The 23776-nt window shown below is 51.6% G+C and overlaps 1 protein-coding gene across 1 annotated transcript; it reads right to left on the minus strand.

The window, feature by feature from the left end:
* Window positions 1-8522: 8522 nt before the first annotated feature.
* Window positions 8523-10404, minus strand: HOXA13 (homeobox A13). Its single transcript, XM_014784053.2, is given in 3 exon segments — window positions 8523-8767; window positions 9484-10209; window positions 10212-10404. Coding segments are annotated over 3 exon segments (1164 nt in total).
* Between the last annotated feature and the right edge of the window lie 13372 nt (window positions 10405-23776).

Genomic DNA, 23776 nt, shown 5'->3' on the forward strand with positions numbered 1-23776 from the left:
TGTGGCCCCCTGCCTTTTCTGATGCCTCTGCTAGGCTGAGCAAGAGCTGAGGTGCCACTGGAGGGCACCTGGTACTCAAGCACAGAGGAGGGGTGCTGTTGGGTGCCTGACTCTCCCCCAATTCAGGCCTTCACCAGGGATCTGCACTGGATCTCTCACCTTCTTCTGAATACTCCATTCCAAGGCCCTACCACACTCTTTCTCTCTCTCTCACCAACACTTCCTCCTCTTCTTGGGACTCAGCTCCTGCTTTTCTGGGCCTGGCAATCCTGGATGGCAGCAGGCCTGGGAGGGGTCAGGCCCACTTGACAGACTGAAACTCACTGCCAAAGATCTACAGTCGTTTATATGTGGATCACTTAGGGCACCAATTTTTTTGCCTCTTCTTTCTGGTCTGAACCCCTACCTTCCTCTGTCCCTAAATGTCACACCTGTTTCTAGAAAGCTACACAGAAGACTATCTCAACCGCGGGTGACTACACTGCACACAGGTGCAAGAGCCAACTGGGGGGCTCAGGGTGGAAAGGGCCACCAAGCCCCTCCTGGGGTTGGAGGCCAGGCTTCCATTTGGGAACTATTTCCTTCCAAGTGGGAGGTGTCTTGGAGGTGCATCTGTCCTCCATGGTAAGCCTGGGAAATGGGTTTTCTGGGAAGGCCCAGGAGATCTCCCAGTATTTGTTCTCAGGAAACTATCAGCAGATCATGGCCAATCTATCACATTTCCAGGTGCTGGCCGGAAGCGGTGCTGAGGCTTCGATGAAATATCAGGAGACACCCCCCCCCCCTTATCACTAGCAAGTGGAGGCAGGGGTTAATTTATCCCCCAGGCGAGGCACCTGCCCTGCCCACAAGCTCCTCTACCCTTCCCTAAAACACTAGAACAGGTAATGCCTTGAACTTGACCTTATGGTTGGTTATTATCTGACTCACAGGTTCAATCCTCCAAGGCCCCTAAACATCTGAAGGAGTCCACATCCTTCCCCTGGGTACTGAGGGACAGGGCATAGGGTTCAGCTGAGGGTCTTAGATACCCAAACAATCTGGTTATTTAGTTTAGTAGATTCCAAACTGATGGGAGAAGGAGGGTTACTTCCTTTGAGAACTACTTTGTTATCGTTGTGGACTCATTAGATAAGAATTTTTTTCCCTACTGAGGGGGAACAAATGGGGTGAGGGGAACTTTGAAGGGCAAAGCCCTGGTTCTCAGCGTCTGCCTTCCATTCTCCCTGCAACTTCGGCCCAAACGGGTTTCCCCAGCCGAGTGTGTCTGCAATAAAGAGGACCAAAGAGGGCGGCCCAACCAGACGGCCAGCTCTGGCCCTCAGGGTCTTGGTCCCCACAGCTGTGGCTCAGAGGACGCCCCCATGCCCCAAGCTCCAGCTGCCTCCTAGCACAATTCCCCAGGCTCCTCTGTTTCTACGTATCGGTGATCCATGGCTCCCATTCCAGACTTGAGAAGAGCGAGCCCCTGCCCAGTCCCCAACCCTGCCCTAGGAGTCTCCCCCACATGCCCTGCCAGGCAGTTCTGTGATGGTACCCATCCAAGGACAATCCCTCTGGCTAGTGTCCCCTCAAAGCCTGCTCCACCCGTGCAGCCCTAGGGATAAAGCCTAGCTTTTCTGTCTTCCGTGAAAAAAAGAGGAAATCATTTGCAGGGCCTCTATGATTCACCTGGAGCAATAACCTCAGCGGCAGACCCGGCTTAAACTATTTGTTGACCGCTGGGCCTGATGTGGTGACCTGCTGCAGGCAGCCTATGGGCAGACAGAAGGGGCTCCTATCCCTCCAGAGTGCACTGAGGGGGCTCTTGGAGCCCTGGAGTCAGGGATTTTTACCTTTGGCAGAGTGCACCTCACTTCTTGGGCCAGATTTTAAGCAGGAGAAGAAGAGCATCACAGGTCTCACCAAAGGCCTGCCATGCACTGAGGGAGCAGATCTGTACTCAGGGACCTCGAGAAGCCCCCAGCAGGGTCCTTGCTCCCCTATCCTATTCCTGGCCCAGCTGGCCGGCCTGGCCCTGCCTGGTCCCTTGTTTCTACCGCAGCCCAGAACTCCAATCCAGCCACGACCTTTTCCTGAGCTTGCAGGCGCTGCCTCTCTCCCAGGCTAGGCCTCCACGGCTAGGAAGTCTCCTGGACCTTGCTCTTCCAGGACTCCATGGAGACATCATCTTGGCCACCCCTGGCTGTGGGAACTCCTTTTCAATAGGGCTGGGGGCGATGAAGTTGGAAACCAAGAAAGAACCCCTGCCTCGAGTCCGCAAGCCCAGGCTATCAGAACCCGCTCGCCGCCGGCCGGTTGGGCGTCCTGCACCTTCCTGCAGCCGCCACCGCGATCGGCCCTGACCATGGAGGCGGCCATGGCGCAGAGGACTTGACCTTTGCGGAGCGAGGGGAGAGCGCTCTCTGAGCTGCCTGGAGGGGGATTCTGCTTTCCGCAGCCTCTCCCACCCAATAGCAGCCCCGACAACCCACGCATGCTGCGCCGCTCACCCCTGTTCCCCCCTCCATTTCGTGCAGTGTCCGCAGACCCAAAGCCTTGAAAAAGCCCCCAGCAGTGCTCTCACCACTTCCTTTGCGAGCTCGTCCCCAGCTCCCCTAGGCCAAAAGGCTCAGAGCTACAGCTAAGCGGTCTAAGGCCCTTCCCAGCGCCTTCTTCTCTCGCTTGACCCCAGCCACACTCAGCCAGCGCCGGGTTACCACTCTGGGTGCCAGCCGGGCCCCTGCCGGTGCCAACTTCCCGTGCGCCGGGTCCTGGCCTCTGGCTGCGGGCGGCGCCAGGCCTACAGCCGAGCCGAGCGTCGCAGAGGCGCGGGGCGCAGCGAGGCCCTAGGCTGCCCGCTGGCCCAGGCGGAGACCCGGGGCTGCCCCGGGCGCCCGGCTTTGGCGGCTCGGGTCTCCAACGTGGCCCTGCGTGCCCACCTCACTCTCCACTCCCTCGGATCTCACCCCACCCCTCAGCCCCGGACTCAGAAAGCGGAAGTATTTGGTAGAGAAAAACACGGTTTCTTTTCAGCCCGTCTCAGAACCCCTTTTAGAGAAAAATGCTCCTGTCAAGTTTTATTTCCCGTTGCAAGCCACCTTCCACGCTGCCAAGAATTAAGACCTGGAGAGATTAAATACCCGATTATTCTCTTGGGGAGGGAGAGGCGGGGCGGAGAAGGGGGCACCCGCACAAAACATTCGTTTGAATCGGCTTGTCCTCATCAAATAACGCCTAGGGAGGCCCGCGAAGGCCCGCTTGGGCGACCATGACGTCAGCCTGCAGCTGCGGGGCGACCGGCCGGCGCGGATGCTCGGCCCTGCAGAGTCAGCCCGGCGCGGGCCTGGGGGTCCGGTGCCTTGACCTCGGCCTAAGGTCCTGCCGCATGCCCCTTCTGGCCCACCAGCCGAGCGAGCGAGGCCGGCTCTGTAAGAGCTTGAGCCTCCATTTTGAGTAGAGGGTTCTTTTAGCAGCGTGGAGGATGTTGAGCTTCGCCTCTGGCCTTGCGGGGCGCGACATCAGGCGGCTCTGCGTCAGGGCAGCGCTCCTCCGGGGCGTCCACACCCGGCTCCCGGGGGAAGCCCCGCGCCGCCGCGCACCCGCCCGCAGAGGCTTGAACGTCTCAGAGACGCCGTGGTAATGATCTCTGCCGGGTGGATCCAGCTCTTGAGCGGCGCGACGGACCCGGGCAGAAATGAAATCAACTGTGGCAAGGCCTTGGCTGCTTTCACGGAGGCATTTTTCTGTGCCAGCGTTTTTTTTCTTCCGTTTAAAATCAAATTAAAAATAGCCAACACCCTTCAGGCATTCGTCGGCGCTAAGCAGATGCGCAGGGATTGAAGCAGCCGATCAGAAACCGGGTATTTTCATAAAAAAGGAAGCCGGCTGTTATTTACCCGGCGGCCTAGCAGATAAAAACTTAATTATTGTGTGCCTGTCCTAAAACTTAGGCATAAATCTCCCCGGGCCTCTTGGATAACACTACATCTTTGCTTATGAAAAATGGGATGTGAGCAACTCGCTGCACATTTCTCTGATTCTCCAGGTCTTGGGCTGCTGACACGCATTCGATCAACTTTAAAGGAATGCGCATAAATCAGCAAGCCCCTAGCATCTCCTCGGTAGAGGTCCTCAAATCCGGAAGGGCGCCTCTGAACCCACCGGGTCTGGGGCTTAGCAGTCCCGGGCAGCCTCTGTCTGGGCTCCGCAACTCGGGAATTCGCAGAGAGGAATCTGAGGCGCGCATCTTCACCAAACTCTCCAAACACACTCAGCAGGGGGTCATAAGCATATATATTATACGGTGAAATCCGTGTCGTTAACTAACAGCACACAGATGTATCACCCTCAGACGAATTTTGCTGCCTCGTGAATTTTTAAGAAAACATCTCAATTAGGTTGAATTTTAAAAAATAATTTTCTTATCTCTCTTTAAAAATTTTTTTCCCCTGTTTTCAAAAAAACCCACACAATTTTAAATGGATGGCTTCAGCTCTGCATCAGGCATAAATAGTAGTCAAATGCAAAGTGACATTTTACAATCATCCACTTAAAATATCTTAGTAAATTTGACAGTATTAAGAGCAGATGGAAAAAGTAGGGGTTTTTTTTTAAGTCCCATATTTACAATTTTTTAAATGGCAACATGACAGGCCATTACAGGATTCAAAATCTTTGATAATTTAATAGATGAAAAAGGTGTCTAGTTGTTTCCACATTTACAATTTCTTATTCAGAAAGTTTTCCTTTTTGGAAAAAAAAATGTACTTGAATCAGCTATTCAACAACACTATCCCAGTGTCTGGTGTTATTTTTTCTATATGGTGGCTGGCATCCTCCTGGGTGTCTTTTTTCTAAAGGTTTAGACTAATAGCTATTTGGGCATGAGGGAGCCATCATAATCCATGCTTACTTCACGTTATCTGGTAGATCCATGGGAATTTTAAACAAGACTGGAGTTAGGTAAGATCGACATTATCAACAACCATTTTAGAACAGGCGGGAAAAAAAGCCCTCTAAAATACCTTGTCATTAATTTCAAAAACTGAAGAGAGAAAAAAAGAAAACTACTACTTTACCCAGAGTTCCTGCAGTGGCGATGGCTTGTGAAAGGGGCGGTATTTCGGCTGCAGAGCTGCTGTTGGCCTCCTTCCTAGGCCCGAGGCTCCGAATATTTCTTACATCTAAGGAAAAATATCCCCCGTCAACAGAAGAGTCCCCTTTGGAGCTGTTCGTAAACACACAGTTTGATCCAGCTTTGAGGGGATTTTCCACCACTTTAAACATTTTGGGAGAAAGTTGTTACTTTGGCTTGATGGCAACTCATTTAAAAATGGAGCGTTGTGGAACAAGATGTGGGGAGGCTGATCTGAAGCATCATTTCCATTTGTTTCCACAAGTGGAGTGAAAATCCTCAGGGCAGCAAAATTTGATTGCACTTCACAAGACCATTCCATATGTATGCTTCCAGACCATGCTGTTTTTGAGACAGCTTGAGAGATTCTTTCTAAAATTCTCCATCTATAATGAAGCTCTAAGTCCTCAGGTTGGAGAGGTTCCATCAGCCAGGTTTGTAACCAACCAATGTTATTTTCCGTAAAATGCTGAATATGGTTCTCCGGTTCAAAATTACTTTTCTCTAACATAAAGATAAAATTACCCTCATCTCAAAATTCTGCATCCTAAGACTCCTGGTTCTACCAACATTTCAGTACATACGTGTATACCATAGATTTGACAAAAACACATTACCCTACCCTATGCGTATATTAAATATGTGAACATACATATGTATGTATTATTTATGACTCGAAACACAGCACCTGATGTATTGTTAGGGGTCAATAAGTAGTAGATATAATAGTTATTATCACAGTTTTGATAATAAGTATCAAAACTATGGTTGTTAATATTAAATGTATATATTTCTTCCAGAAATCAATGGCAGCTTCCCAAGCATCAGTGTAAGATTGCACACCACCCAGGAGCTGCACTCAGCTCTGAGCTATCCAGGATAATTCTCCTTCTGCATCTATATTATGGTTATTTTGTGGATATGAGATCTTTTATGTTCTCCATACTGACCTCTTAAGAAGTGGGTTTCTTTGAATTTCTGAAATGTAACTCTAGAACTCTAGAGTTAGCAAGGCATCTGAAACTTTTAATTTGCCGTATAGACTCCCCTATAGCTCTAATTAGGATGGAAGACCACCTGGGAGGGTGAGGGCCAGGAAAGAATGGTTATTTAAGAACACCTCTTGGACTGTAACAAAAATGTATAGCTTTAGAGCAGAGCTGCAGAAATCTGATGCAGAGCAAGCCACTATGAAGACAAATCAAATTTGTCCATTAAAGAAAAGGAGCAAAACTTCATCATGTAAAGTACATTTTGTACCTTAACTCCAGAAATCACCTCCAATTACAACATCTCGGGTCATCAGTAATTAATGATACTATATCTGTACAGATTCTGCAAATATATATACAAGCACACACAAGCACTGATATGCAAATGTATACATGTATACACATATATGATATATATTCACATATATACAAGCACATATATAACTTACATATATTCAAATTTACTCCATCTGGAGCCAAAGAAATGAGTACTAAATCTCCAAAGCAAGGAGTCAAGGAGGTAAGACCTTTTGATTCCCTTGAAGCTGAAGAATTACAAGGAAGCTTGTCAACGCGAGGTGGCGCCCTTGATCTACTAATCCAGCCGAGGCCAATTCATGAGCTGTCAAAAGTCAAGGTCACAAATTGTCTTTTTTCGTCAAGGTCAAGGTTTAAGGCCTTTCCTAGTCTTGTCATTTCAACAAATATCAAAACCTGCCCTCTCAGACACACGCAGACCCAACAACAGATTTTAAAATACGACAGCCTGGGCATCGCTGATACTAAACAACTGGTTTTCATTTTCCAAAGGGAGCCTGGGAATTTATACTATCGCTTCCTCCTTTCTTTTTTGTCCCTTTTAGGATATCTGACACTTTAACCTTCTTGAACACTTACCTAAATTTTTAGGATTTTAGTTATGAGGAATTTCTCCCTTTGCTTCAAAAAACTGTAGGAAAAAAAGCTGAATAATAATAGAAAAGAATGGTCCTTGGTTCGTATAGGACAAACCTGCTCCTTTTCTTTCTGTGCAGTGCACATTTAGCATAGGAAAATAATGAGTATTTCCTTCAGATTTTAATGGCAGTGACTATTTTATTAACATAATTAATACCACCGTATCACTATCTACAGGTCTAAAGTTTTTTTAATTATTATTTTTAGTAGAAATATTTTAAAAGCAGGTGCACAAATACATTTTCACAGTGTGCTGAATGTCTTTATTTACAAGATAGCATTTTATAATGAATATGAACAAAATGAATGTGCTGGTTGAAATAACTGCTCGATTAAAAATGTGCTGTGAAGATGAATCCCTAAACTTTCTAATGTGGTCTCATAACACAATAAACAAGGAAAAATACTAATCTCTTAATAGATCAAAATATAGAATGTAAACATCTAAATGTTTGGGGGGAATGGATTTCTGTTCTGAGTTTTCTAAAAAATTAAAAAGGAAAATTATTTCTCCAGCAAAATATTTAGTAAATATTGGGAAATACCAATTTAAATGAAAAATTAATTGTGTTCAAACCAAAGTCCACCATGTTGGGGTGGGACCTCTCGGGAGATCTGACATAAAGTGAATTCTGTGAATCATCTGATGTGTTAAATATTTTTCAAGAAGATATCAAATCCTTTGGAAAGTAATTGATATCGAAGCAGAAAATATTGTCCAAATGCCACAAAATATGCTTGTTAGAAGCAATTAGAAATTATTATCAGAAGGACATTCCCAACCTGGCGTTCCCTTGTAGCTCAAAAGCTCAGCTGGCTGTATTAACTACCAGGACAAATGATCCTCAGAAGAGCTTTCTCTTCTTCTCTCCCTTCATAGTAAATAGTCCAAGATCATTATTTCAGTACCTTTTTCTCTTTTCCCCTCTAAATCTATACTTGACATGTTTTGCAGAATATACAACAATGGTAGGAACTTCACTAGGATTTACCTGAGCAGTCACTTAACATGCAGAGGAGATGGCCATGGGGACCCAAGGACAAGCAGATGTTTACAACAGCCTCTTGCTTTTGTAACCAACTTTCGGATTATTACCATATAACATAGTGTCCTAGAATATAATGGTCACATAAATACTTACAAGATTTCAGTAAATGCGTAACTTATCTGAAATTGCGTATTTGGGGGCTGACGTTTGACTCTAGAGTTTGTCATTTAATGGTCTGGTGGGGTTGGCGGGAGAACTGGCAGTCTTTACCATTTCTTAAAGTTTTAAAAGAATTGTAGATTCCACCAAGAAGAGTGCGATTCCCCCCTTAGGAAAGTAAAATGCCAGTGTCTCTCTCTTTCTCTTTCCCATTCTTCAATTATTATTAAGTATTATAACCATTATCTGGCCAAGCAACGAGTTCTGAAGCATTTCTTCAAGTGACCCTCTTGCTCCACTTTTAATCCATTAACTAGTGGTCTTCAGTTTGTTGATGACTTTTTTCTCTTTGACCCTCCTGTTCTGGAACCAGATTGTAACCTGCCGCTCGGAAAGATTCGTCGTTGCTGATATCCGCCTCCGTTTGTCTTTGGTAATGAATTTGTTTGTAGCGTATTCCCGTTCGAGTTCTTTTAATTGCACCTTGGTGTAAGGGACGCGCTTCTTTCTTCCTCTCCTGTAGGAGCTGGCGTCTGAGGGATGAGAGACCACGTCTGGAAGATAGGGGAGAACGCAAGTTACACAGAGATCAGACCCAGGCCAGGACATAGGCGACATCTCGATCTGAGCCACCCGCCTTGGAGTGCCCGGCTGCCCTTTGCAATGCGCTGTACAATCCAGCCTTGTGCCCAAACCTGGAGGGTCAGTGGGGTAAGTGGTTAGTTCTGCACTGAAATGAAATCGCCTAGAGCTCCAATGACCACCCCAGCCGGGCCATCCTGCCGGCACAGCGCGCGGGGTTCATTTGATCGCCTGGCCCAGTGGCCCACCTTAGCGCCTGGCTCAAGGGACAACACTTCAATGTCTGGCTCTTTTCTGTACCCCAAGCCGCAACACTTGATGCTTCTACACTGAAGCCATTTTTGAGAGAAAGAATACGGGCAATTTGCTAAACCGTTTCCAGGTCAATTTCCCATCCTTAAGTCGATGTCAAGGGCTAGGGAGGGCGGGGCGCAGAAGGAGAAGGAAGCCAGCCAGGGGCCCCACAAGCTTCTTCCCAGTCATCCCTCACCCAAGGACAGCCAGAGGCCAGCCAGACTCAAGAACAGTGCAGGCAGTCCAGCCAGCCGGGGGTCGGGCTCCCAGGGGTGCAATGCCGCTAGGGCAGGCCAGGAAGAGAGCAGAGGGGCACCAGGGTGATCCAGGAGCGAGGGGAGGAGAAGCTGGAGCAGAGCCGGAGGATTGGGGCTGAGAAAGGGGCGACATTTACCGGGCAGAGTGGACTTCCAGAGGTGGGGAGGCTGCGCCTGCTCTTTGGGGCAGTACATTTGGCCGTTCCAGCCGTTGGGCAGCGCCCAGGGCTGATAGCTTTCCATGGGAAGACCCAGGGGCTCGTGGCGCGACTCGCCGGGGCCCCCGAGGCCGGGCACCACTGGCATATCCAGGTAGCCAGGCACGGGCTGATGGTGGTGGTAAGGCCCGGGCGCGTAGCCCTGGTGGTAGAAAGCGAACTCCTTAGCGCGGGAGCTGAACTCCTCGGCCGCGGGGCCGGCGGTATCCATGTACTTGTCCGCGAAGGCTGCGGCGGCGGCGGCCGAGGCAGGCTGCGCGCACGACTTGATAGCGTTGGGGTGCGGGCCCATGCGGGCGCACGGGTAGTAGCCGCTGCCGAAATAGCCGTAGGGCAGCGCCGCGGGCCCCGACGAACTCTGCGCCCCCGCCGAGCAGGGACTGCACTGCTTGGCGGCCTCGGCGCCCGCCGGGCCCGCCGGGCCGGGCCCTCCCGAGGACGACGCAGCCGCCGCCGCGGCCGCGGCAGCGGCGGCGGCAGCGGCAGCGGCGGCGGCCGACGGGGGCGCCTCCCCGGGCGCGCTGCTGTAGGCAGCCGCGGCGCCGGGCGCCAGAGGCGCCGGGTGCGCCATCAGGTTTCGGCACTGGTTGGCCGCGGCTGCCGCGGCCGCCGCGGCCGCCGCCGCCACGGAGAAGTTGCCCCCGCGGCTGCGGCCGCAGGGTGGGGGAAGCCCCCGCCCCCGGCCCCGGCCGCAGCCGCCGCCGCCGCCGCCGCCGCCGCCGCCGCCGCCCCTTCCATGTTCTTGTTGAGCTCGTCGGCCACCAGGCCGCCGCCGTTGTCGTAGAGAAACATGACGGTGGGCTCGATCCAGCGGGGGTGGAGGAGCACGGAGGCTGTCATAGCCCGAGCCGCATGGAGAGGACCCCAGTGGCGCTGTTTTAAAAAGCCCCCAAGAAGTGAAGAGCGCGCGGAGCGGGGCCGGGGCCCGAGCGAGGGGGGCGGATCGCGCCCCGCGGGGTCGCGCCAGGCGGCCGCCCATTGGCCCGGCCCCCCCCCCGCTCCGCCCACGGCGTATGCAAAGCGGGCGGCTCCAACCCCGGCTCGGGGCTGTGCACCCGCCGTCCCCGCCGCCGCCCGCGCCGTCCCCAGCGCCAGCGCCCGCCGCGCCGCCGCGCACCATTCACCCAGGGGAGAGGCGGGGGACGCGGGCGGGTGGGGGCGGACGGACGGGCGGGTGGGGTAGGGAGGGAAGGGAGGCCTCCTCGCAGCTCCCCTTCCCTTCCCCTATGCCAGTGAGGCCCAGAGCCTCGTAAGGCGGGGAGGGGACTGGGTCGCGCTGGCGGGTTGCGACCTGAGGCGGTGGGCACAGGTCAGTTAAATCTGCGGGCGGCTGGGGATGGGATAGTAGCTAGGCGTAGTCCAGGCTGGGTATTTCTTGGGGCCTCCGGCAATGTTTTCTTTCCAGGTATTCGCGTGTCTTTCTGCAGCGAGACCCCAGCACGGACGCTAGCGCTTTCGTGTTCGACAGCGTCGCGATTTGGCTCTCTTTCTAGGGAAACAGTGGCGGCGCATTTGCTGATGCCCGTGGCTCGTGGGTCCCAGGACATTCCACTGGAAAGCTTGGACTGCAATTAGGAACTCCCTCCCCTTCCCTGTCCACAGTGTATCATACGTTCGAACTTAGGCCCACAGGTTCAGAACGACCCGTCACACCCACACTGACACACGCACACACACACTCAAGTGTACCCTGATCACACAGTCACGCTTATTTATACAGACTGTTCCTCACTCTGCCCCAGTAACAACCCTTCCTCCTCTAGACTTTGAGATGGAGAGAGGGATCTGTGTGCATGAATCTCCACGCTCCCACATCTCTAGCTGGGCTGGTCTGTCCTGGAAGGGGTTTAAGAGGAACAGGCCACAGCTGGGTGCTGGCTGGGACTCTGAGCCCCCCTTCTGGGGCCTAATGAGACTTCATAGAGCCTGGGCAGGAGCTGACTCTCCAGGCACCTGGGTACTCCCTATTTCATTCCATTTTGGGACAGGAGAAAGGGGCTCTTTGGGGCCACGTCACACCTTCTCCTCAAGTAGGACTGGGGAGAGCACTCCCCAGCCTGCAGAGGGTGCCTGGTCCTTGTCTGTCCAAGAGCCAGCCTGAGAAGCCTTTCCTCTGCGCCTGGGAAATGCGACCCTCTCCTGAGAGCACAGTGGGGAGTTGGTGCTGGAAGAGTCAAGCAGCCACCATGTTTTAGTGAGGGATTCTGGGGGTCCTGTCACTGTGGGGCCACATGCTTCCATTTCCAATTGTGGAGACTGTGAGCTGATCAGATGCCTAGAAAGGGAATAGGCATTCAAAGTGAAAGTGGGTGCATTCCACTGGAACATCAGGGTTGGGGAGAGCACTGGACCCCCTTCCACCCCAGGTGGACTAGTGAGCAGCCAGGCTTGGACCTGCCCTCCGGTCCCAGCTTGCAGACTCAGCCCTAAGCTCAGCGCACTGCAAATATCCCCAGCCCCTACCCTCTGCCCGGGTCTGCTTTCTAAGGCTCCTGGTCTTCCTGCAGGGTCAGGACCAACGAGGTTGGGCTCCGGCTTTTATCCTCCCTGATCCCTGGGTTTGCCCGGACCAGTGTTAAGTGTTGCCCAATAAAACCTTCTATGACCCCCACTACCACCATACGCATACCCAGTGTGCCCTCTCCCTCCTGCCTTTTTAGTAGCTCCGGGTAAATATTGATTTGCCCCCAGTTTACCTCCTCCCTGACTGGCCACTTGCAGACTAAGGAACTGGCCTCTGTAGAGACCTGATTTTTTGTGTTACTTTCCGGCCCGTTCACCCCCCTTCCTTCTTCCAAGTGGCATTGTAAAACTCACGGTGACAAAGAGACAGGATAGGGTTCGAGGCCCCAGTTCCTGAGGACTCCAAGGCTGTTTTACATACAGGTCAGACGCTGCTGGAGGCCAAGGTCAAGTTGAAAGTTGCAGTCTAGCCAGCTGAGAACTGCCAAGCAAGCCTGGAGACCCAGGCAGCCAGGCCCACCGCCCACCTCCCCTGGTTCTTGACTCCTTTTTCCTTTGGAATTCCTGTTTCTGGCTCCGTTTGGTTACCCAGCGTTTTTTGCTGCCTTTGTGGAGTTTTTGGGGCGGTGTTTACAGACTCTTCTTCTCTGCCTCCGCCCTGCTTTTGGCCCGGGCTTCGAGCCTCTTCTGTTTTCCAGCCAGACCCGGAAAAACGAAAACACAGCTCGGGGAGCCCCCACCAGCCGGCGCCTGTGCCAGCTCACCTCTGGCCATGGCGCAGCTGCTGGTGCACACAGCGGCCAAGGCCAGCTCCACATTCTTCCCTCCCGCTCCCCACTTCACCGGAGACCGAGCCCTGCACGCAGAGGAAGGGCCCCAGCTCCACAGACTGCTAAAGTCGACTGGGTGCCTCCTCACCAAAAATGGTGAGACAAGATTTCATCCTGTCCGCTGAGGAGCCACAAGCAGGTTTGTCTGGGAGGGATGGCGCTGGGGGAAGCCTTTGGGTTGCATCTCAAATTAGGCTTTGCTCCCTAAACTTGGCGGCCCGGCCAAGGAAGGGCTTCAGGCCTGAATTATTTATTGAGCTCTGTGGTATATCTTTAGTGAACAAGTTATCCACATGTTTTCTTAGTTCCCCATATCTCCCTATCAACTGTTAAAAACTCTCGAGACATGGTTACCTAGAGGGAGGCAGCTTGCTGGTTTCCTTCTTGTCTTGGATCTTGATAAATATTAAATGATTTTTCTACCAGGCAAGTCTATGGCATCCTGGCATGCCTTTACTGTTTTGAAAAGTCTGCAGGTCCTGTTAGACAGTGAGTTGTAGCCACCCACCAGTGGGGATGGTTTACAGAATTTGAATGAGCTCTGTGAATAATTTTGGGTCTCAGTTTCTAAAATTTCTACTCACTTTGAAGCAAGAAAATCTTTCTCTTCTCCCTTCTTGTCCTTTGCGGAGGGACATAAGAGATTCATTAATGGTTCCCAGTATCCTTTCTTAGCCTCTTAGCCCTCCAGGCAGCCATCAAACCCGCTTGCTGTGGAAAAATAAAGGTCGGAGAGCAGTGAAGAACTGGAGTGTGCTCTGGAAGCAAGCACTGACTCTCCCAGCGCTCTTCCTCTTTTCCCAGCAGCAAGGTCAAGACTCACTTGTCTGCCCAGCTAGTTGGGTCTGACCGTCTGAGCCGTCCTTCTGCTTTTTTGTCTCCCAGGCTCAGGAATTCCTATGGGATTGCCAGGAGGCGCTATCAACTTGAATCCTGGCAATGATAGTTTTATTCTCAGACCCTGTGTGGACTTGGCTGGGGAAGTCAGGGCACCCATTGGAATCTGTGAGCGGCAGTGGCCCCTTGAGCAGGAGGGCGGCAAGGGTGGCGATGGGCTGTGACTGGTGCTCCCTGATTTCCCCCGAGGAGCCTTGAGCAGGCAGCATGGACAAGATTGGAGGGCGGCAGCCCAGAGGCTTGGCCTTTGTTCCAGGAGCTGCCAGACCCTTGGCAAGCATGGCTTCTTACCTTCTAGGGTACGCTGGGGTACCCTGCGTGGTTTTGGCTGCCCTGGAGCCTCCTGCTAAAGAAAGAGACCTTGGTTGGGTTTTTTGGGGGACAGAGGACTCATTGCCACCCTGAGCCAATGGAGCCCTGGGCTCCCAGGGTTGGAAGAGAAAAGGACAAAGGGAAACCAGGTTTTAATCGAGTTTGATTTTCACTAGCAAATGAAATTTACCTGCTCTCACTTTAACTCCCAGGAGACTGTCAGCACTGCTCCCTGGCACTATTTCTCCACATCCAACCAGCATTAGGATAAACATTCCTTGGTTGGTTTTAAAAACACTTTATATTTCAGGATATTCATGTGTTTCTAATGTATCCAAGCAGCTTTACGAGCCGCATTTGCAGAACATCTTAACCCTCTCTTTCCCACCGCAGGAGGGGTGGGGGCGCAGAGATAATGGCAAAGGAAGAAAGATTCAGAGGGGAAAAAATGGCTGAGAAGCTGAGGCTAGCTAAGAGGGAAAGAGAGAGAAACAGAAACACCCAAACGGGATAGCACCTTTGAATCTGCAGTCAACCAGATGGTTTGGGAAAGAGACAAGTGGGGATCTGCTCTGTTCTTGGTGGGCTTTGCTAGTTTCCCCACCTCTGTCCCCACTAGGGCAGATGCTGTACTTGTTTTCTGAAGGAGAAAGGGTAGGTTCTGAAGAAACGTCGGTCGAAGCTGGCTGGTAGGCAGGGAAATGGTGCATCCTGAGTCACTTGCTGAAGCTTTTGTTCTAGATTTTTGTGTGTTTGAAGCATTAATGAGGCAGCAAAAAGCCCAAGGCTGTAGGGACAGTTTGGGACTGTGGAAAGTCACTTGGCACTGTAGTGACTAAATGCTAACATGGTGAAAGTGGGTGGAAATGCAAGGTCCAGGAAGACACATGAAAATCCCACCTGCCTTGAAAATTCCCTCAGCTGGTGGATTTTAAGAATAAACTTTTGAAGGAGCAGCTCTCCCGCTGCCTGGTGGGTTCCTTCCCGTATCAGGCCTTCAAGGCCACCAGTGCACAGCGTCTCAGAAAGGACAGGGGAAGTCCAGGGAGGACTCTAGTTCCAGCACTGCCCTGCAGTGCTTCCCCCAGAAAGTCCCTAAGCAAGGAGCACCCCCCCTCTCGTTTTGAACAACCGGCCCCGGATCCCGGATCCCGGGATCCCTCGAGGAGCAAACCCCCCCACCACCCCCCGCACAGTGCCAGCCAGCGGCGCCCAGACTTCCTAGGGTTGGCGCAAACTTGGAGTGAGGGGCGCGCTCCCGCCTGAGATCCGCTGCCTCGGGCTCGGGGAGGCCTGGATGATGCCGCCAGGGGTGGTGGCGATGGTGAAGGGAGCGCCGCCTGCCCCGACGGCGCCGCCGCTGCTCTGCGCTTGACTGGCTTGACTGGACCTGGAAAGTCAGCCTTCGCTTAAATGACGAGAGCATGCGTTAGAAGCAGAGGGAACTCGGAGCAGCGCTCAGCCGGAAGGAGGAAACGCCTCCTCGCAGTCTTCAGCGGCCCCGCGGGGGTACTGACCGTCTGGACTGCGGGGCCCATGCCGCCCAGGGAGTGAGCTCCCCGTCACTGGGCCAGGGCGCTGGGAGAGCGCAGGACGGCCCGAGAAATTCCGGGGGCTGCAGACGTGAAAAAGGCGAGAGGGCTCTGTCCCGGTTGCTGTCTGTCTCTGCCGCTGCCCAAAAGGAGTCCCTCCCGCCCCCGCCGGCCTCCACCCCCCATCCTAGCTTGATGCTCACGCTCACAACAAAACAGGAAACCAGTGCTGAACTGTGGATTCATTATGTCAACAAATACACCGAGGACATTTCGAGCGTTTGAAGGAAATAGGGGGTTTGGACGTCAGCCTGGTCCCATGGAGCCCCTGCATTCTCCGGAGAAAGCGATGCAGGCAACCAGGCGGCCAGCGGCCTGGGCCCGCGTCGGTCCCTCTCTCCTCAGAACCCTGAAGACTCCTCCGTTCCTGACCCGGGTTGAGAATTCTTAATGCGCAGAGCAACTGAGGGAAGGAAACTCACCAGCGCAGCCACGAGGAAGGGGGACCCAGAACAGAGAACGCCAAGGTGTGATCAGACTTTGACAGGCATGTTATGTGCTGTAATCATAACGATGTGTGTGTCTGGATGTGCACACACAGATTCACACATCAAATGCACCCACACAGTGAACACAGGCATCTAACGTCATGTGGGTGAAATACAGGCATCATACCAAGTCCTGAGGTAAAATATTTCACCCTGTCGGACCAGCCCGGTGACATACTTCGGGGTGGCTGGCGTCTCCCTACCCATTCTGATTTTTCCGACCACTTACCATTCCCTCCCTCGCGGCTTTGTAACTACAGCTGTCCCCAGGGGAAGGCAAGCCCCGGACTAGAATTTACCTGGTTGGGGTGTTCTCCCCAGAAACTCTGGCTGGCTCTGGGGACCCGCGATGAGCCGATAAGCAGGACCTATGCTGCTCATGGCGCAGCCGCCTCTTCTTTGTCCCGCTGCTCCAGCCCCGCTTGGCCCAATGCTCAAGGAAACGAAGCAGCTCAATAAAAACTTTTGATATTAGTTTTTACGGGTATTTACACTCTGGTCAGGGGAGCTGAGTACGGAAGCTCCATTAATCAGCCCCTAACCTTGGGTTTGGATGCTCAGTTTATGGGTTGGGAAAGGGAGCTTGCCGGATAGAAAGCATGGGGATGGCCGGCTGATTCCGGAGAAATGAAAAGGGAGCAAGGTTGTTTTCCGTTCTTGGAAAACGAAGATTAAATAGTAAACTCCAGGTGCTACCCAATGGAATACGTTTTTATTTGAGCCCCCTGGCGGGGATAATTTTTCCACCTTTGCCTAACACATAATTTAAAAAAATCTTTTTATTATGGAATTTTCCAAACACACACAAAAGTATAACGAGCCCCTATATAGTCAGCTCCTAGTTTCAACCGCTATTATCATTTTGTCTTTCATGTTTCATCACCCACTTCCACTCTTTTTTTTTCTGGAATATTTTAAAGTAAATCCCAAACCGCATCATTCCATTCCCAACATAGGATTTTGAGGACAAATTTCAAGGTTGAGCAAAATGGCTCAATAAAAAAGAGTCCTTCCTGTGTCTGAGGGTAAAGGATCAGTGTGTTTGAACTTGAATTGTTCTGATTACAATCCAGAAAGAACTCGAGGGTCCACCAAAGAGAAATCTGGACAAAATAGGGGTTTGGATGTGGGTGCATCTTGCTTGAAATTTTATATGTCTGTTCTTTATCAAAAACACATATATATGAGGGAACTTATGTTACCCTTTTCCACGAGCGTGTCATCCTTTAGTGGAAGATTTCTACCACTGCATCAAGATTTGAGGGGGAGATGAAAACCATGGTTCGGTCCTTTCTATGTCTCAAATTGATGTATATTCCCTTATTGTTGGACAAATGACTATTTCCCATTTCAACACACCTCCTGCCCTGGTAGAAACCAAAGAGAGATTTCTAATGATTAAGCTAGGAAGGAAACGTTTGTACTGGTTTGATATCTCCTCGCACCAACCACAGTTTTCAAGAAGAAATGCAATTCTGTATATTCTTAAAAATCTTCTCAGCAGTGAAAGATTTTTAGAAAAGAATAAAGGAGTTGTGGTTTGTTTTATTTTAATTCACTGGTCTCATTGACAATGAGCATAATTCTTTCCAGCAAACTCTGAAGGGTGATTTACATAAAAGCCTTGGCAACTTTAGAAAGCAAAAAGGCAAAAATAAAAAATAGGAAACCGTTGAATTTGACCAGCCAGCTACTTAAATTCTAATCCTACTTGTCTGAGTGGATATTGGTCGTCCTGTCTGTGTTGGGTTATTTTGCATTTGGATTGTTTATGGTTCCTTAATTACCTTTTTTTTGAGGAGTTGTTAAATATCTGGGATGCTTTTATTCTGAGATGCTTTTACACTAATAATATTTGCTAATATAACTGCTCAATGAGTTAGGAAAGAGTTATTTGACGAAACTCATAAGGGATGTGTAAATTAAACAAGAGGAGAAATTATGTGCACAGATTTTATGTAACTCTCTAACAACTCCAGCTGTATCCAGCGGAAGCCCCTGGAGACGCTGGTCATGAGTTCCTCTCCTGCAGCCTGTGGGCCATCAGCAAGATCGATCCCTACCTAGGGAGGCTGTGGGCACAGCAGCACTTTCGAGGGTCCCTGGTCTCCTAACTCTAGAACGGACTTCACCACGAGGTTAGGGTTCTGGTCAGGGTCAGGGTGGGGACTGCAAAAGTGAGAAGATTTGGAGTAAGAGGGAGAGGGGAAGAGACAAGTACAGAAAAGCTGGGAGACAAAGAGGAAGGGAGAGACGGGAAGGCAAAAAATAAGAAGCAAGGAAAACATAATTTCCAACAAAAAGTCTAGCCACAGCAGTGCAAGGCAGGCCTGTGTTTTTAAAGCTCTGCAGAAACCCGTTCTCTGCGGAAGCCTATTCTCTGAAGAAGCCTGGCTGGGGGCCCCCGCTGGCGAGGAGGGGACACTTGGGCTGCAGGCGTTCCTAGGAGTTCTTTAACTGCACAAAAATAATCTGGGCTTTGAGAAACTGATTGGAGTCCAGAATTAAATGTGGGTGTGAACTTCTGCCCATAGAGAGCCCAAGCAAGGAATTCCGGCTGGTGTCAGCTGCCCTGGCATAGGTCATGAGCCAGACTTGGGACAACCCCTAGAGCCTGCTAGCAATTATGTGCTCTCAGCCACTTTTATAAAGGCCATATTTCTTTACATTTCCAGGACCTAATGTGGGGTTATGTCAGGTCATGGGACCCTTGGCTGGTGCAAAGTAATTTGATGTCACTGAGAGCAAGCAGACTCGTTTGTCACCCCGAGGAATAGATGTCCCCACAGGCCTGAGCTGGGAGCAGAGCAGAGAGGGGCTGGCTGGAGCTTCAGGATCCAGACACCGGTGCAGTACTGGCTTAACCAGGTGGGTTGGGAGGGCGCTTTCTGGGTCGTGTGTCAGTGCAGGGGAGCGAGAGGTCAGCTCTGCTCCAAGCACGCACATCAGTCCTTTGAGCTTGTGTGGGATCCAGACTACTCCAGGCCCTTGGATCCCACGTTCCTTTGCTACAGTATCCAAGACTCAGTTTTTCCTTCCATGAAGTTAAAGCTGGTTAACCCAGCTGCAGTCCTTCCTCCTACTCCCCACCCACTGCTGCTCCAATGGTCTGTATTGGATTCAATAAAACCTAAAGGAGTCTCCCTACCTGAGGGACAAGATTCATCCAGCTCAGAGGTGATGAAGAGGGGAAAGCAGAAGGAGCCATAACTCTTATACTCCTTTGGGGATGCACTTCAGTGTGTGACATGGTTGGCTAACATCTTGGTGAAGGGTTTCAAGGCATTTGCCTAGAATGGTCTCATCTACTGTTTCCAGTTACTTTCAGGTTTTTTTTTGAATGGGTTGGGGGGAGGCTAACACAAAACCAAAGAACAGGGTTCCTTGAGCCCTCCTTTGAGAATCAGGGAGGGTCCAAGCCCTGGAGAATGAGTGGATGTGGAGAAAACAACTTGATGGACAAAAGGAGGAGGGAGAAGGCCACTTCTGACAGCCCTGGACTGAGCATAAGGCGAGGTCCTCCTGTAGAGGGCAACTCTCAGCAGTCATCACTGTTCTCTGCAGTCCCCACCCCAGAGGGCCTGGGAAGGCTATCATTGGAACCATATGCCCACCACTGGGGGACCCAGTTGTGCCTCCACGAAGTTCTGGGGTTCACACATTGAAATGTGGTAAAGATATATTTCTTGGTCTTCTGTATCATCAGAAGGCATGCTGGTGCTTCTCTTCCTCCCTGACAAATCTAAGATGATATGATGCCACAATAAATGGAACAAGAGGGGAGAACTTAGACCCAAAGTGGTCAGCCAGGGGGCCCGAGGAAGGGAGACTCTGCTTTAAACAAGTGAAGGCGGCCAGTAGAGAAGCTGCAATTGGTATCTCTGAGGCAGACGGGGAGGCTGGCACAGAATCCGCCTTCCTGCCTGCCTTGGGTTAGGAAGAGGTGCTCGTGCGGCGGGGAGAGCTAAGGTAAGAGACAGCATTCCACACGTGGCATTCCATCCCCGTAGGGTCGTGAGAGACGCCCAGTCCTCCACAGAAGGACTATAGTCAGAGCAGGAAGCAGCAGACAGGGCAAGGTTCGACGGCCCCACGACGGAGATGCGGGGAAAGCACTGCTTGCTCCTCCTGGGAAGCTAGGCTCTTACACCTCTGGAAAGCGCCTGGCCGACGACAGCTGCGTAGTATGGCCTTGGGGCCTCCTGTCTCGCCTGGATACTGAGACGAACTGTGGGTCCCCACAGTGGGTCCCCAGAGTCACTCAAGACCCTCGATGAGAACCCACATATGGTCGCTCCAGGATTTCGCCCGCTCTGGGTTCAGGAGCCCGAGTAAGAGTTGGACGGGAACCCGGGGACCCTGGGGCCCGCGTGCCCTCAGTTGGCTGACTAGCACCCCAACCAAGAGGGAGGATAGCCAATGAGAGCCGGACCTTTCCTCTCCGAGGTGGAAACAGCGCCTCGGCCCTGCGTAGGATCCCGGCCCCGGCCCTGGGATCTTCCAGACAGTCGCGTGCTTCGATGGGGCGGCCAGGGACAGAAGGTCCTCTTTTTTATGCCCTCCCACCCCAGTCCAATCCAGCGGCAGTCACGGTCGCGGTAGGCAGAGGCACAGGATGCTCGCACGGCGCCGCTGCAGTTGCGACCTTTTCCCACTAGATGTCTTCCCAGTTAATCGGAATTGAAGGGCGCTGTCTGCTCCTGGTGCCGAGACTCGGTTTACCCCGCGCTTTTTGAAGTCCAGCGTTCTGCTGGGACAACAGACCTTTTTCTTTCTTTCTTATGGCCCCCTCCCCGCCCCGTGCTCCAAATCCTGGCTCTGGAAATCCACCAGAATCAAACGCTGGCTCCCTGCTGCCCGCGTCGGGACCCGCTCAAGGCATTGGAATCTTTTTATGACCTTTGATGTGTTTAAATAACATGGCAAGGCTGAGTACACACCTCGGATTAAACTTTAATCGGTGGCAGTCAAGGTCGCCCAGGTGGTAAACGCGTTTCCTCCGACATCTCCTGGCAGACACTGCGGGGTCCAAGGTCTGGGACTGAGGCCCCCACTGTGCCCTCCCATCTCTGCCCAGGCCTGGGTGGGGGCCAGGATGAGGGCCATCACATAGAGCTCTAAAGAGGACTGAGGAAATAGGATCGGAGGCAGACACCCAGGGTGGGCTAATGACCCGACCACAGTTTTTATAGCTACTAGACAGAATAGTTAAAAATTCCAAGAGGCACTTCCAATTTCCCTTGACTTCAGAGAATGGTTGTAGGTCCAAAGGCATCATCAGTGCCCTTGATTACTTCCCCCAGCATGGTTCTGCTCACCCAAGGTGGGGTGTGGGATTCCTAGTAATGAGGGTGCAGCCAAGTTAGCTGATTGTTTTGAAGGTTGCCAAGCCTGTTAGAGGTAGGTCCGGGTCTAGAACCCGGGTTATGGCAGCCCTTCTCCCGTGCCAGGCCACACAAAGTTAGCTTGAATTTCAGCTGGGCTGAGTCACCAGGGCTGAACATAACTTTCTGAACCAATACACTCATCATGGAGAATTGTCTTGGACAGTTATTTAGGAAAAAAGTCCAAGCCCAGGGCAGCGTGTATAGTGAAGGCTACCAGTGTGCTTTAAAAAAGGGGATGTGTACATAAGGGCTGGAAGGCTAGACAAGTCATCAGTAACAGTGGCTTCCTCTGGGGAGAACTGGGGGTCAGGGGTTGGTGGAGAATTTACTTTTTGCTGTAAATACTTTTGTATTGTTTGTAACGTGCATCAGTTTCATGTATTAGCCACTGAGGTATCACTCTTCAGAAAATAGGGTGCCCCGTTTATCTCATGGCCAAACATCCCTCTGGGGAATTCCTTCCACACACCAAACCAGACATGGATTCAGGGGACACATTGAAATAAGGCACCCCAAAGCTTAGACCTCAGCCTTACAGGCATTCACTCAGATTCCCATCCTCTGGGAGAGGTTCTCAGACCTTTGTCCCCTGCGCTTGCCCTAACCTGGAAATGAACATGCCAGCCCAGGATATAAAGACCCAGCCATTCACAGTAACATAACTCCATTGTTTCAAACGAATTAAAGTCTGATCTTCAATTTCCCCCCAACCCCTGAGTGCTTGAGGGTTTGTAGACAAGGCCCCTACATGCTCCTTCAGATTAGAGATTCCCACAGCCCCTAGCCATGGTGTGAAGAGTAAATATCCTTTATGTGTATATTTGGTTTGTCAATTCTTGTCTCCAAGCATTAAGAAGTTCCACATACTTGACTGGGGTGTTGACTTCTTGAGTTAGAGACAATAATATCACTGTCTAAAGTTAGTTTTAAAAGTGCTTCTTCATGGAGCCTTTTGGGGGCTGGTAATGCTTGATATCTTGATCTGGGTTAGTAGTTACACAAGTGGATACACATAAAAATTCAGTGAGCTGGGCGCTTAAGATTTTTATGCTTTGCTATATGTAAGTTATATGGCAATAAAAATTTTTTTTTAAGTACTTCCTCATAACGACCTGTGAAGTAGGTCCTGAGGTTATTATAATCATCTCCATTTTACAGACAAGGCAACTAAGACTCACGGAAGCTAGAGCGTCCCAGGCCTCCGTGAGAGAAAACAACCACTTCCAGCTTCCTCCTCCGGGTCTTGCTGCTTCAATAGGGAGCTCGCTCTTTTCCAGCAGACTTCTCAGGTAGCAGAAACCAGCTCAGTCTAGAGATGTTCTTCTCGGAGTGGTTGTGAGGCGGGAACATGACGATCTGCTCGGTGCCTTCTTCAAATTCTTTAGCCTTTGAGCAGGGAAAGGATGGGGAAAGCGCTGTGAGGTCTACAGGGCCCCCACTTGTGTCCCTCTAACGAGGAGGGCGGTCTCCGGGGCTCAGAACGTATTTTCTTCTCCTTATTCCTGTCACCCCTCCCCAGGCGCACCCTGCAGCAAAACCCGAGGCCCGGGAGACCCTTCCAGGCGGCCGCAACCCCCTCTTCTCAAAAGCTCAGGTGGGGTGGAGTGGGGGTGTTAGATGGCCGAGGACATAGAAAGCCGTTGTTATTTATTCCAGGCACAGTCGTCGCAAAAGGCTTCCAAAAATATCGAGCCGAGATATTTTATTGTCCAGCCTGTCTGCAGTCTGTAATTATGCTTTCAAGATGTTTAATGTGTTCGAATGCATTAGCCGCTTTCGCTGGTGAAAACTCTAGCTGGGAGCTGGGGAGAGGCAAGTCTGGAGATAATTATGTCGTACAGTCGAAAACATTATTCTGCTCTTACTGTAAACGGCCCGGCCACCTTTAGGAGAAGCCAGAAAAACTTGGAGAGTGCTTCGTAGCGTTTACGCGGACAAACTGGTTTCTTTTTTTTCCTCTCCCGTATTGTTCGAAGTGTCTATCGGGCGGCTTCCGTGCCAGGATCAGGGGCGCGCCGGAGAGAAAGCGCCGGCGGAGGAGCGCAGCGGGGCGGCGGGCGCGGGTCGGCGGAGCCCGCAGCCCTCGGAGGCCGGCCCGCGCCTGGCACCGGGAGGGAGCTGGGGCTAATGGACTGGAGCCATGGCGGCCTCGGGCAGCCCCCGCCTTGGGCAGAGTCGAGTACTCCCGCTCTTCCGGGCTGTTTAGGTCTTTTCGGCACCTTTCGCGCTCCCCCATCACCCTC

The sequence above is a fragment of the Ceratotherium simum genome, chromosome 1 (assembly GCF_057802395.1).
Source record: "Ceratotherium simum simum isolate JZ-2026a chromosome 1, ASM5780239v1, whole genome shotgun sequence".
Taxonomy (NCBI): domain Eukaryota; kingdom Metazoa; phylum Chordata; class Mammalia; order Perissodactyla; family Rhinocerotidae; genus Ceratotherium; species Ceratotherium simum.